Raw genomic sequence first — 14,581 nt, 5'->3', positions numbered from 1 at the left:
TATATCTAAGGTTATAAAATTTAACACTAAGTTTTCCATAAGTTTTGCTTCAAATAGCTATAGAGAAAATTTGAAGCGTCATTATAAGAAAAATGTTTTGAGCATTTGAGTTTTAAATTTTTATGAAATCACGTAATGATAACGATTTATCCTCAAACCAGGTATATGTATATCTATAATAATATAAAGTATAATGAATTTTGAATTATGATAACTACATGCAATGTTTTTGGAAAAATTGATTAACCATGCCTTATTCAAAATGCGTCCTAATTGAAAAATAATTTATTTGTTTCAAAATAGAATATATGGCAATAGGTATTTAAATATAATATATCCTAGACTGACAAATCATCTCCGTTCAGAATCGTTTTTCGTACACAATGACACCTATCATTGCATTCAAATTTAATCTCATCCATTACAGTAACCTACTGTACAGCAGAGCGACATCCACGACTTACCCGCTTTTTTATGTTGATTGTATACGCATTGTTACCAGCCACGAAATGATAACGGACACTCTAATACTTATACAAATTGATAATAATGAACATAATTATGCATTCAATCAATCAAAGCTAGACACTATAAGCATAGATTTAATACTGTGACCATTAAGTTTATCTGGTAATTATTCATAACGTAATTGTTTGTAATCTTTGATATATGAGTGTATAATACATTGCACAATAGAATTAAGTGCCACGATAGGTACTTTCAATACAATTTAATAAATTCATATTTCTTATACCTAAAACAATACATCTTATAATTATTATAATAGTCGTGTATAAATAAATGTATAATAAATTATTAGAACTATTATTGAACTTAAAACATTAAACGTAAATATTATTTTTGAAATATAATTGTTATATTAATATGTTTATATATCGTGTAGAATATGACATACGACTGAAATATGAAATTATTGCCCATTGTGGTAGTCCAAATAGCCATCAAAAAGATGTATAAATTATTTCATGGGATTTTCATGATGCTATGAAGTTACGCCCCACTGTTAACAGAAAAATAGAAATAATCACCCTACAAGAAAATAATAATGAATAAATACTAACGAAATTTCGATCATGTTATTTTACACAATTGTTGTGATGCTATGAAGCTATGGAAGTAATAAAATTCAGAGCAATGCGAAACGGCATTTCAATTCATGCTCCAGTTACCCTACATAAGGATAGCTATGAAAACCCTAAGAACATACGTCCATTTTCTTATTACACAATTTTTTGTGCACTGTAATAATAAACGAGGTTGTACAAAAGCAGAAAAATGTAATACTTTTTATACTTTTATTACATTTTCTCCTAAGAAATTTAGGCCAAGCACGTAACTTCTCAATGTAATCAAAATGTCTGAAATATACATAATAATATCAGTTGGTGAAATTCGTGAATTTTGCTTTAACCCTTCCACTACAGTTCGGAAAAATCAAAAACAATTATTGAATTTTTCTGTACTTACTCTATGTAGTACAACTGTTACAAATTAGTTAAAACACACTGTCATATTATGTTAATAGGATATAACAGTATTATAACTCTATATGTTGAAACAATGGAGAAAAAACTATTTTGAATACCATAGATAATTTTATAATTTTGATTCATTGGTTAACTGGTTCCCGAAATGATCTATTAAATAAGTACAATTTAAAATCATTTGATCATTGGGGTTTTCATTATTTTATGTAATTGAATTTTTATAAAATTATTCTATATAATAACTATATATAAATTGTTATTAGTTAAATATAATTTTATGTTTGTGCCGTTTGTGTGTCTTGTTTTATACGTGTGTGAGAATGTTATACATTATTATACCTATTGTATATGTCGATATCCCCAGACGCATTTGGCTGCGATCAAACCACAATGTGGAGCCAGGTGACGCTTGAGCGTGTAATAACACTAATAACGCTAGGTAGTGATTTTCTTTTATGTCCAGACAAATAGTTTAATTTAGTATTTCGGTGATACAAACCTCAGAGGAAATAAAACAAACTCCAACAAACATCATACTGGCATAGTACGTCGTCATCTTTATCTACGATATAACATACTACCAAGATATATCATGATGACGTTGCTTTAAATACATTATAATAGGTACCAAGACCAACTAAGTATTGCTAGAACTATATAATAATCAATAAAGAAATTGTATGATGAACCATTGTGCTATATTGTGTAAAAACTAAAGTAATTTAAATACATCATTCTTATCTATTTTGAGTTATCGAAAGTCTTTAAGAAGTATATTTAATGTTAATCATTGAAAAATTTCAACATTTTTTATCATATATGGTAAAAATATCATCTTTATTTGATGTCTTCCCTTTGCGTCAAAACCCAATTTTTCAAATCCCAATTCACTGATTATTTATTTACATATGTTCCCAATTTCCAATTCACCGACTTTAATACATCAAGATCAAGTCATATTATTATATTATGTATATAAAATAAAAGTAAATATACATTTTTCATGTCTAAATAGTCAATAGATATGTTAAATGAAAAAAGAAATAAAAAAAATTGTAAAATTATTGTATTATTATATCAACATAAAGAGATATGTTTTAATTTTGGTCTGAAAAAAAAAATAAGCTATAGGTATAATAACTATTACATATGTAAAAATTAATAATTTTATAATATTTACCTATCCTTTGCATTTTTTAATCTCTCTTCAAGCTTTCGACATTTAATTTAATTTAATTGTTTTGGATTATCGTTTTTCTGGGCTCATAGGTCAAGTTCAAAATTTTTTCGTTGATTTTTTATTTCATTTATCAACACATATATGTTTGGTTTTGGTCGACTTATACTCCGGTTTTAAGCTGTATGCAACCTTCTAGTTGGTCAGTAGTCGGTGTTCTATCGGTGTTGATGTGATTCTATAATTTTCGGTCAAACATGTATGGATCACTATTCAAATATGTATCCACAAAATAATCCATAACTTTTATAACGTCTACAAAAAAATAATTAGGTTAATATACATACTAATCATTTTATAATTATATTGTTTTCAATTTCTTTCTTTAACTAGTGCTTCAGCATGAATAATTAACTAACACTTATCTATTTCATCGATAGGCAACAGAGCTAAGGATTACCTATAATGAACTTTCTCTTATAATTATTAGTGCTTTTATATGGTTAAAGTGCTTAAACCTAAATATAAATAAATATAGGAATATTATATATTATAATGTATAAAAATATAAATATATAAAGTTATATATATATATTTTTTAATGATAACATACTAACCATTGGTACCATAACACCCATTAAGAAACAGTGTAATGTGTATATTTGCATAAATAATTTGGGGGCAGATTTAAATGTATAATTCATGAAAACAATTTCACTGGTACAAAATCGTTTTAAAAATTCTTCTGTTCCAAATATAATTATTTTATCATCATTTTCTTCTGAACCTAAATAATGTATAAACATAATATAAATATAACTGTAATACTGTATATCGATTTATGATATCTATTATTGATATTTTTGTGGAATAGGTGTATTTAAATTTTAAAATATTGTAAAATAATTACCTTATAAAAATTCTCTCCCATCGTTAGTAGAACGCCAATTCAATTCTTTAATCGTTAAATAGAAGAATTTCGACGGTAAAGGGGGAATCATATTCATTTTTTTTCTGTAACTGGATCTTTTTATGCTGGTAAATACTGGAATTGAATCTACAATTTCAGAATTTGTTGCATCTTGTATTCCTGAAGTTATTACAGATGTTCTTATTTCTTGAAATACTTTAATTGTTTATTTTGTTGGATTTTTCAAATGTTCCTCCTACATTAATTGTATTAAAAAAATCTAACCTAACCTCCATGGTTCTTGAAGAACCGAGACGTTGGCAAACTAGACTGTTAGTAGAAAGATAATATTTTTAAAATATTTTAAAACTGTTTTATTTGTCAGTAAATTAAGTTATCGGCAAATTGGGAATCGGAAAAATGGGTATAAACCCTTTATTTACAATTTTTTTTATAAAATAAATTACTATGTAAAAATTAAAAAACAGATGAAATCATGTGATTTTAATTCATTTAACATTTTGATTATGATTAAAACAAATTTTATTGATTAAATGGAACTCATTTTCTTTAATCCCTTTTATGGGAAAATCATTTTTACATACACTTTTTTTATTAGGATTACCTAATTTTAATCTAGAAATATATTAGAGTAAACATATACATTGTCTATGACTTTTAAACATGCAATATGTTAAATTTATAAGGATGTAATTTATTTTTTGTTATACTGAATAATAAATACTAATATGCATTTGGTTTTTTTTTAACTATACACTATAGATCACCTAATTATAAATAATATACATATATAAACGATACATTACAGATAAAAAAATGCTTAAGTAATATATAGTTATTCAGAATATATAGTATGTACTTTAAGCTAAGGTTAGTAAAATAAAGAGTAAGTATAAGTTTATATAATATTTAACTAACATTAAGATTATGTCCAATGGTATAACAATTATTATACCGTATTAATAAGTATATATTTTTGAACACTTTTTGAACATAAGCACGATTTGAAATAAGTTTTTAATTTCAAGCATAGGTTATTTTTAATTCTCTTTTATTTCACTTGTTACTAACTATATTAATTAACACAATGAGAAAAACACATAATCTCATCAGGATTTAAACAGTAGGTGCTTGAGATTAATTTTATGAATCACTATAGAATACTTACGAGTGGTTTAATTAAAAACAGTCTTAAAGCTTAGTTTTTTTTTGTTTCATCACAAAATTAATAAGTTTAGTATGGTATTATTATAAAAAAAAAAAAAAAAAATATTTAATATTTAATTTATTATGGCGTAAGAAAATTTTCCTTACACCATAATATTATAGCAATAATACCAATATTCCAAAATTGGTATATTATGTGCGGTACTTACACGATATAATCAATTAATTCAATCTATTACAGATTTTAAATGAAATATTTAACAAAATAATAGCTATTTTAATAATAAATTCATTGTTAATTAATCTGCGTTTTAAATGTTGTAATGTATTGTGAATTTTATCAAAGATGCGCTGGAGTTTAATACTCGTTCATCGTCCTTTATCAGTAATATACAGTCAAATATATCAAATTGCTGGATGATTAAAGTTTAATATTATCAATCAGGCATTGGATATTAATTCAATTCATTATGATTGAAAAAAAAAAATGTATTCATTACCTAATTATACCTATCACATTAAACACTATTATTACTATGCATTGCCTATATGTTGGTGAAATTATTTCAAATTGGTTAGGAACTATATCAATAGTCACATTGGTATTAAACCATCTTTTGTCTTTAGTTTTTTAACCAGTGATTCCTGAAAGACCATGTTCTTGTAAGGTCCTGTAAATATTTAGGTTTTTTTTAACGTTATAACCAGCAATAAAAACATGAAGCAACGTGAGCAAATAACCGATGAATATAACGTCGGTGAAGTTTTTTTTCCGTATAGGTATTGGACAGAGACCCGTTAAATAATTAGCACCAAATCGTAATATTAGTGCAATTCGAATATATATTTTTTGTAGATATGTTACGAACTATTCGATTATCGAACCGAACCGAACTGGAAATTCCAAATAATCGAACCGAACCAAATATCTAATAGTTCCGTTCGATAATCGAACCAGATAAATAAAAATAAAAGTCGATGGAGTAACGGCTAAAATTATATATTATTATTAAATAATTAATAATTAATATTTATTATTTATAAGTTATTATTAATTGCGTGTTTCAACCGGCCTTCGCACACCTTTCCTATCACCCATAGCCAATGACCATTCAGCGCATTATCCGAGACTGTCAAGATAGTAGATACTCCGTGCGGTGGGGAAGGGGGACTTCGTTATGAAAACCCTCGATACAAAAATAGATTGTTATTAGTTGTTTAATGTTTGTTGATATTGATGTTTTCGCTTTTTCTTATCAGTTATCATCATATTAATAATTAAAAATTAAAAATCTCATGCATAATTATTAACTATTAAAGTATTTAAGTAAATAGTAGTAAAATCTTTATGCAATAATTCCGAGGTATGGTGGCTAAATGATAAATAAATAAATATTAAATATTAAATAAAATAATACCCAATTTAACTTTTAATGTTCGGTTCGGGTTCGATAAAATATTTGAAGAGTTCGGTTCGGTTCGGGTTCGATTAAAAGTGTGTAGGTTCGGATCTGTTCGAGTTCGTTAATTTAAAGAAAAGTCCGGTTCGGGTTCGGTTCGACCTTAAATATTATGGTTCGTAACATCTCTAAATTTTTGTATCGCTGAAACGGAGTCTTGTGTAAAAAATTAGGGAAGATAATTTATCTGGAGTAAAGACGTAGAACTGTGTATTAGAGCTAATTAGTTTTACATGTAACGAACATGGAATAATACCACGTACTATGTCGTTACCAGTTATACGCACACGATCTGCGACGTAGTGGCAGGATGCCGATCTACATAATATGCGCATATTCCGATAGCGCGACAACAGAGCACGGTATGTGGCCGGACACATTGACCACAGTCGGTGGGACGTCTTCTATCGTCTTTAATTTAAATTCACACTTTAATTATCACACATTAATTATCATTTAATATACATAAAACATCGATATACTATCAGCTGTACCGAATACCGAACATAGACATAAAAAAAAGTCACGAAAACCAACATTGTCAAAATGTACAACTACAGAGACACGTTTACCGCCGCGCCGTCGTTTATTATTTCTAATTGCTGCAGTCATTAAAACTTTAATAGAAATTTTACCGTGAGTAGCCAAACAATAGTACTTGTGAAAGGGACAGTAGGATTATGTAGAAATTATTCGTTAGCGTTTATACGAGTATACTGATTATTCGCGCATTTAAATTTTATTCTTATATCTTCATATCACAAATGATATGAAGATCATATAAAACTTTGATTGATCAAGATCGTTAATATTGTATCACTATTTCTAATATCAAAACTTTTATTATATTAAATTAATTTATTTGCCGTTGAAATAAAGAAACAAATATTCATTATGTCCAGAATCATGTTTTGAAATAATTTGTAATTAGACCATTAAACGTCTATTGCAGGGGTGGCCAAATCACGGCTCGCGAGCCGCATGTGGCTCTCATCACAGTCGTATGCGGCTCGCGGTCTTATTTACAAAAACCAAAATATTTTAACTTTTTTTTTATACATTTATAAAAAAATGTTTTATTGTATTTATTTAAGGCTATAGTATTATAGTGTATAGAATATAGATTAAATCAAACCAAAAAAAAAAATTAATTAAATAATATGAATAATAAATTAAAAAATTAAACATTAAGCTAATTTTGATTGCGCGGTATTTTTTTCGTGTCTACTTTTTTAGTAAGCTTCTTAAGATCTGGTTGAATTGATGTAAGAGCAGTTCTTAGTAATTTTGTAAGATGATCATCAGTCAAATTTGAACAATATTTTGACTTAATTATTTTCATTGTTGAATAAAGTGATTCACATGAATACGTCGTTCCAAAAATTGATATCAATTTTACCGCACAGTTTTTAATATTTGGGTATTTTAATAAAGAAATATGCTTCCAAAATTCCAATATAGAGGGACAATTGTTTATAAACTGCTTAAGACATTCATCTTCTAATAACTCCAAGAGTTCTATTTCGAGATCCGCTTTATTTGTGACGATAGGATGTGATAATGGACATCCCTTTTCAATGACATTAACTAAAAATGGATTTTTTAAAAATCCGAATGAAGGTAAAATATTACAAATATAATTATTAAATATTACAAATGTTTTACAAAACAAATTGAGTTGTTTACAAAAGGACTATTCAACACAGACTACAGACTATATTAAAAACAATATAATTTCATATTTCGTAACTTGATATGTTTATCGGCTGTTTGCTATCTTTATTACTTTTGTGGTATAAAAGTACACATTAGATAATTTGGCTCTTGATATAATTTTATTAATACATGTGGCTCGCGTACATAGTCATGATCCCTGGTCTATTACATACATGATATTATAATTTTACCAAGAAAGTTGTGACTGTTGAGATAATGAATTTTTATACCTACTTGGCTACTTCATATCCGATATCCCCTCTATGTTTGAATGGTTTTTTCTTTATTTTACCCATAACAAAAATGACTATTTATCAATAAAAACATTCAATTCAGTTAAAAAAAAAAAAAGTATTCATTATAATCAATAAGCAATTATTGCATATTTATAATCCAGTCCTCCCGTTAATTTAAAATGCGCGCTTTTACTCAGCTGCTTTAGTTTGACTATCTTGCAGACCATTAGCTATAAAAATCCATGTAATATTAGTTTAAGTTCATCATAGTTTATGTAACCTAGACTACGGTGACTATTGAGGAGACAAATTTGGACAACAATCTATTTAAATAACATTGAATCATTTTAAGTTTTTACCCTGATTAATTTTTTATCATATATCATAATCTTAAATTCTAAGGTTATGTGTTTTTTTTCAGTCATAATATTGTTTTCGAATTAATGAATCATGTTTGAAAATAATTATAATATAGATAGGCTAAATATTGTTTATACGAATTAGTGACAAAATAAATAAGTATTTTGGTCGGCGCCGAATATTTTTTCTGAATTTTCATGAAATAATTTGATCCAAGAAAATGTTTATGTTTAAAAAATTAATTTACCGATTGTTCTCACAAATTGAACATATTACCTAAATAGAGTTTTTTTAGGGATGAAATTGAAAATTGTTTTGTAGTTTTTAAATGTGGGACCAATAAATGCCAATATATTTTCGAAGTATAGGTACCAGCAAGCGTGGCTAAATCGAGCTCAGCTAAGTATCGTTTACGATTTAAAGGTAGATACTTAATTTATTGTTTTAAAGTTTAATAATGATCACCACTCACTCATGGTTCATCTATCATATTATGTATGTATACTATATTTATATTTGTTATTCGCATATTCAACAGAAAGAACCCATCAATTGGTTTTATCAGATTTTATTTACTAACTAAATTGTTTTTCTTTTGGTGATAAGCCAGATATTTTATTCTTTATTTTATGTTTCCAAAGATTCAATCGCTATCCAATCTATTTCGTCAACATTACCTAGGTTTACGGATACGTTTTCAAATGCGTTTTTGTAATGGTATTTCGATTTATTATAGTGTTTTTTGCTGGAAGTGTGTTGTTACGACAAATGCAATGTGTATATCAGTTTCAATTTCACTCTAACGCTAGGTGAATGAAATTTAAATTTAAACCACTTACAATTAGCGCTAAAGATTAGAAAACAGCTAGTAAAAATCTGAATTGTTTTTGACCTCTAATTTATTAATTTCGTTGAAAATTTGTATCTTAAGAATTTTGCAAACATGATAAGAAAAACAATAAGAATAATCCACACAATATTGTGTTACACTTAGTACGCAGGTATTAAATATATTAAAAAAGTCAAGATTTGTCAAATAATATATTATATATAACGATTTGTAATAAAAAAAACTCACTATTACCAAAAAACTACACAACTGTTGATACTAGTTTATACGCGTATTATCAGAGTTCATAATTTATTATTTTATTTCATTGCTGTATTTCTTTTTAAACTTAAAAAAAAAAACAATGACAGACTTTTCAAATTTAATTATTTAGCTTGTGGCTGCTGTTGAGAGCATCTCAACTTGAAACGTTTACCAAACAATTATTGTACTTATATAATTAATTCTACTTCGTATTTTCTATGAAAAACACGTATTCAATTTTTATCAAGCATAGACATTTTTATCAACACTTCTCTTGTTCTCTAGCATTATATTTTTATTTCATCAAAATTAAAATTATTCTACAAGTAAATAGTCCAAGAAACAAACCGAATAGGTAATAATAAAAAATTAATTTTTTAAATTCTCTGATAATTAACTAAATCAGAATAAGACCTTTCAAGCTAATTTTTTCATAAAAAATAATATATTATTTTTAAATTTTTTACCATAGATTTCATGCCAGGTATTATAGGTACTATCAGAGGTCGTAGGTATGGATTTTATTTTCTACATTTAGTCATACATATATGGCATGTCCAATTTTACCAACATGATTCCTAATTTATGCTATATTATTCCCAGTTTGTGTTTTTTTTTTTTTTTAACTCAAACGAAAAACATGAATACATTAACCAGATTACAATGTGGGCAAAACTAACAGTAGCAAAGGGTTGCTACTTTTAATCGCTTAATGCTGTTTATTGTTGTTTAAACTAGACAATTTTCTCAAAAACAGTATAACATATTTATTTATTTATTAGAATAAACGGCCATACTTAGTTTCTACAAAAAAATTTTTTTTTCAAGAAGAATATTATTTAATATTGTGAACATTATTTATGAGACCTATAATTTTGCTTACAGCATTTACTCAGTTTCCAAACTGATCTAAGACGTGTAAATTATATGGAAAATTACATTTTCGTACCTGCTTTTATTTTTTTGATAATAAATATTCCAACTTAGTTATAACATTTTTCCAGAGAATTATAGATTTTTTAATGCTTTAAGCCAAGATGATACATTATCGCAATATTTTGTTATTTCTTCAAATACCATCCAAAATCTTTGCTTTTCAGAATTTTTTAAGTCTTCAATTGATTTTTCAGCCCATTTTTTTGCATCAGAACTTAGTCTTTCTTCTCGCTTGTATATCATTTCCATATGTTTGTCAGACATTTTAATTGCAGCATCATTTATTGCGAATCTAAAAACAATTTGATTACTAAAAAAAATATATTTTTTATCATATAACAGTATTCTTATCTTATTTTTGATTATCGTAAAACGTTTTTGATACAAGCAAATTATGCAAACCATACAAACCTATAGATACGTACTGTAATTTTAATGTTTATATATCGTACCTTTATATCATTGATTACTAACTATAACAAGTGTTTAAAATACTTGCATGGTAATACATATAATATAATAATGAACTTTATAGTATCTAAATCGTAATATTATGATACAGTATGGACTATGTCAAGTTAAAGTTAAATTAAATTTGTTATCTTTCTTTCCAATTATTAGTTCTCACCTATCTCCAAATTGATTAATGAACTCCTTTGGTATTACTTTTATTGGATTGTTTACTGCCAACCTAATGTTTTCATTCAATATTTCAGAGTAGTCGCTTACAATTTCACGCAAATTAAAAAACATTGGTACCAACAATTCCAAAAATAATTTAAGTTCTTCTTCTACAAAGTTTGTATATTTGCTTATCATATCCGTGATAGATTTATTCATATAAATATTTTTTTCGTGCAATTTTCTTTTCAAGACAGTTATCTCGTATTCGTAAACATCAATGAAAGTTTCAATCGAAAATTTTTGACTTAAATGGTCAATTATATCAGAACCCTGTACAATGCTTTTTTCATTTGAATCAAAATCATATGATTGCTCTTCTACGGGATCATCCATCCTAATTCTTCTTATTTCTTCAAACTCTTTTAAAATATCACGGCTCTCATAAGTCAATTTTCTTTCAAATCTGTTATGACTCATTTTAAACTTGGAAAACATCTCATCTCTCACCGTTAGTCTGTAAAAATATTTATACTCAAATATTTCATTTTATGTAGGTATTACATTACAGTACTTTTCTAGACTTGTATTATACAATTCCATTGCACCATCAGTAATTTGTTTCTTATATTTGGCAAATGCCGCCTTAACAGTTGAGTTCCATTTACTCAGCAATTCACCTTCAACATCTTCATGGTATAAATAATCAAAAAATTGTATACCATCTGTTTCATTTAAAAAAGCTTTGTGTATAATGTTCGAGTCTCCCAATACTTCTGAACTTGCTAAACTATATTCATCATTCGTATCTATAGGTAATGAGCGTTCCTCAGCCGTAATATGTCTATGATCGAGATATATTAACTTTGGAAATTGATCAACAATTAGTTGTCTATTACCATCAGTAGCTGGATTGTTTGACAACTCCATGCACTGTAAATACTTGAAACGTTTCAAATAGAATATTTGATTAATGTCGGTTATCTCATTATGGCTTATGTAAAATGCTTGTAACTGTGAACAGTTGTCCAAATTTTTTAATTCAGAAATATTGTTGCCACTCAAGCTTAAAACAGTTAACTTTGTTAAATGATCTAGATTTTCAATTGTTGTTATTCTGTTATATGATAGGTTAAGTTCTACTAGCTTCGTGAGGCAATCTAGGTTTTCGATTTTTTTGATTTTGTTATGTGACAGTGTCAAACATTCTAGATTTGTAACCAACCTTAATCCAACAATGTGCACTATATTTAAAAGACTCAGATTTAATTTGGTGATAATTCGCCAGTCAAATTCTCGTTCCAACGACAATATGAGGGCGACGTCTTTCGAACATTCATTTTTCAAATATGCTTTTTTGATGATCTCAGATGAAATTACTTGTGATTGGTTCATATTTATTTCACTAAAAATGAATCACACTGCGCCTCAATCAAACTGAAATTTATTGATATTATGTTTTAATTAGGATCGTTATTGTACAACTTACTTAGCAAAACTTATATTATTGGTAAATAATTATCTAAACATTGGTATAATTAATATGTATTAAAAATTAATTAATTTTTTTAGTTATTGTTAAATATTCATCAATTTCTTTCAAATATATTTAAGGAATATTTTTAAGTATATAAGATCGCAATAGAACATTCTAAGCAAACCCTTAATATGAAAATGTTATCTAAATAGTATCTTACATTGTTATTTTCACAATAAAATCATTACCATGGTAGCTTAAAAATTACACAATAGTATCGGAAATAAAATTTGAATTATTTAATCAATTAACTATGAAAATATTAAGCATATTCTGTCCGTAATTATATTATTAAGATTATGTAAGCACTAAGCAGATATTTTTTTTATTTTTTTAATGTTGAAATGTTATCTCATAACTTTAAAAATTCCTGCAATATAATAAAGATCAAATACACATAATATAATATTAGTGTTTGCATTAAATGTTTACAAATAAATATTATTTTAGTGTTGAATAGCCACATCTCATTGGTTAATTTAATACTTTTAAATCAGTAAATCACTCGCTTCATACGAAATAAAAGTTTTATATCTGCAGTAAAATGTTCGTAGTTTTCGTAATTTCATTGAGTACGTATTTTATTCAATCAAAAAGTGATATTGGTGCCTTATTTTATTATTTCTGAGTAGTTATAGTACAAAAATTGTACCCAAGAACTCGAAAAAAAAATGGTGAATTGCTTTTTTGGCACAAATAAAGGTCGGTGGACAATAAAATAAAACTTATAATATTATCATATCCATTAAATAGTATTAATACTTGTGCATCCAGTAAGATTATGACACAATATTATACTTTACCTGCGGTATGAAAAAAAAGGTGCCTCGTCCTACTACTTCTCCTTTTTCTCCTTATTTTCGTGTTACAGATACAACATGATCTATAATCTATACTATTCCGTAACAATGCTATGTTATTAGGTTAATACTTTTGTTTAATCCTATATTATATTGTATGGTCAAAGAAACAGACCATTGGGCATAACACCAACAAGATAAGACAACTAACCACTATATTTGGCAACAATCTACTTTATTCCTTATCTAGCCACTATTAGACTGACACCCACGGCAGTATTGATAAATTTATTTCCCTTGCATAAAACCTAATGTAACTTAAGCCCAAAACCATTTTAAATACTGCTGTAAGCTGATTTTATTTGTAGAATTCATTCTGATAATACGATCCAATTAACAATATATTTTATTGCAGTTGCAATACTAACAGTGCTTTGAGTAATATTTAATGATAGGGTTTGGTTTTTTTTTTAAATTTTAAATTCTTGTATTATAGAACTATTCAAATCACGGATTTTAATTGGTTACTTGCACTTATTTCCCTAAATATGTTCACATATTATTTAACGAATAAATTTATTGATGAAGTTAAAAATTATTAATCATGAAATTATTAACAAATGAATATTGATAAGTATAAAAAGCGGGTAAGTGGATGTCGCTATGCTGTACATTAGGTGGTGGGGTGGACCTCTGACTAAGGTAGGTTAGATTTGAATGCAATGATAGGTATCACTGTATACGAAAAACGATTCTGAACGGAGATGATTTGACAGTCTAGGATATATTATATTTAAATATTGTCATATATTCTATTTTGAAACAAATATATTATTTTTCAATTAGGACGCATTTAAAATAAGGCATGGTTAATCAATTTTTCCAAAAAAATTGCATGTAGTTATCATAATACATAATACCTTATATTATCATAGATATACATATACCTGATTTCATAAAAATTTAAAACTCAAACGCTCAAACATTTTTCCTATAAAGACGCTTCAAATTTCCTTTATAGCTATTTGAAAGAAAACTT

At 26.7% G+C, this 14,581-nt stretch overlaps 3 protein-coding genes and 1 pseudogene across 4 annotated transcripts in view; 1 reads left to right on the top strand and 3 right to left on the bottom strand.

Annotated features, from left to right (window-relative positions):
• SPR (G protein-coupled sex peptide receptor) overlaps positions 1-14,581 on the top strand; it is a 243,549-nt gene that overhangs the window by 83,031 nt on the left and 145,937 nt on the right. The window lies entirely within an intron of this gene.
• On the bottom strand, positions 2,849-6,623 carry LOC149062473 (uncharacterized; annotated as a pseudogene).
• On the bottom strand, positions 7,436-8,255 carry LOC149062472 (SCAN domain-containing protein 3-like). The gene is made up of 2 exons (XM_089215341.1): positions 8,202-8,255; positions 7,436-7,936 (listed from the first exon to the last, which is right to left on the bottom strand). The coding sequence occupies exons 1-2, from the start codon at positions 8,253-8,255 to the stop codon at positions 7,436-7,438; spliced, it is 555 nt and encodes a 184-aa protein (XP_089071467.1).
• LOC107170185 (dynein regulatory complex subunit 3) lies at positions 10,657-12,600 on the bottom strand. The gene is made up of 3 exons (XM_015520245.2): positions 11,780-12,600; positions 11,213-11,722; positions 10,657-10,876 (listed from the first exon to the last, which is right to left on the bottom strand). Exons 1-3 carry the CDS (start codon positions 12,598-12,600, stop codon positions 10,657-10,659), a joined length of 1,551 nt encoding a protein of 516 aa, XP_015375731.2.

This window comes from Diuraphis noxia, unplaced genomic scaffold (genome assembly GCF_037042655.1).
Source record: "Diuraphis noxia isolate RWA-SAM2 unplaced genomic scaffold, SU_Dnox_SAM2 contig0001, whole genome shotgun sequence".
Classification (NCBI taxonomy): Eukaryota; Metazoa; Arthropoda; class Insecta; order Hemiptera; family Aphididae; genus Diuraphis; species Diuraphis noxia.
The sequence above is the reverse complement of the archived record's forward strand: the minus strand, read 5'-3'. Positions and strand labels throughout refer to the sequence as shown.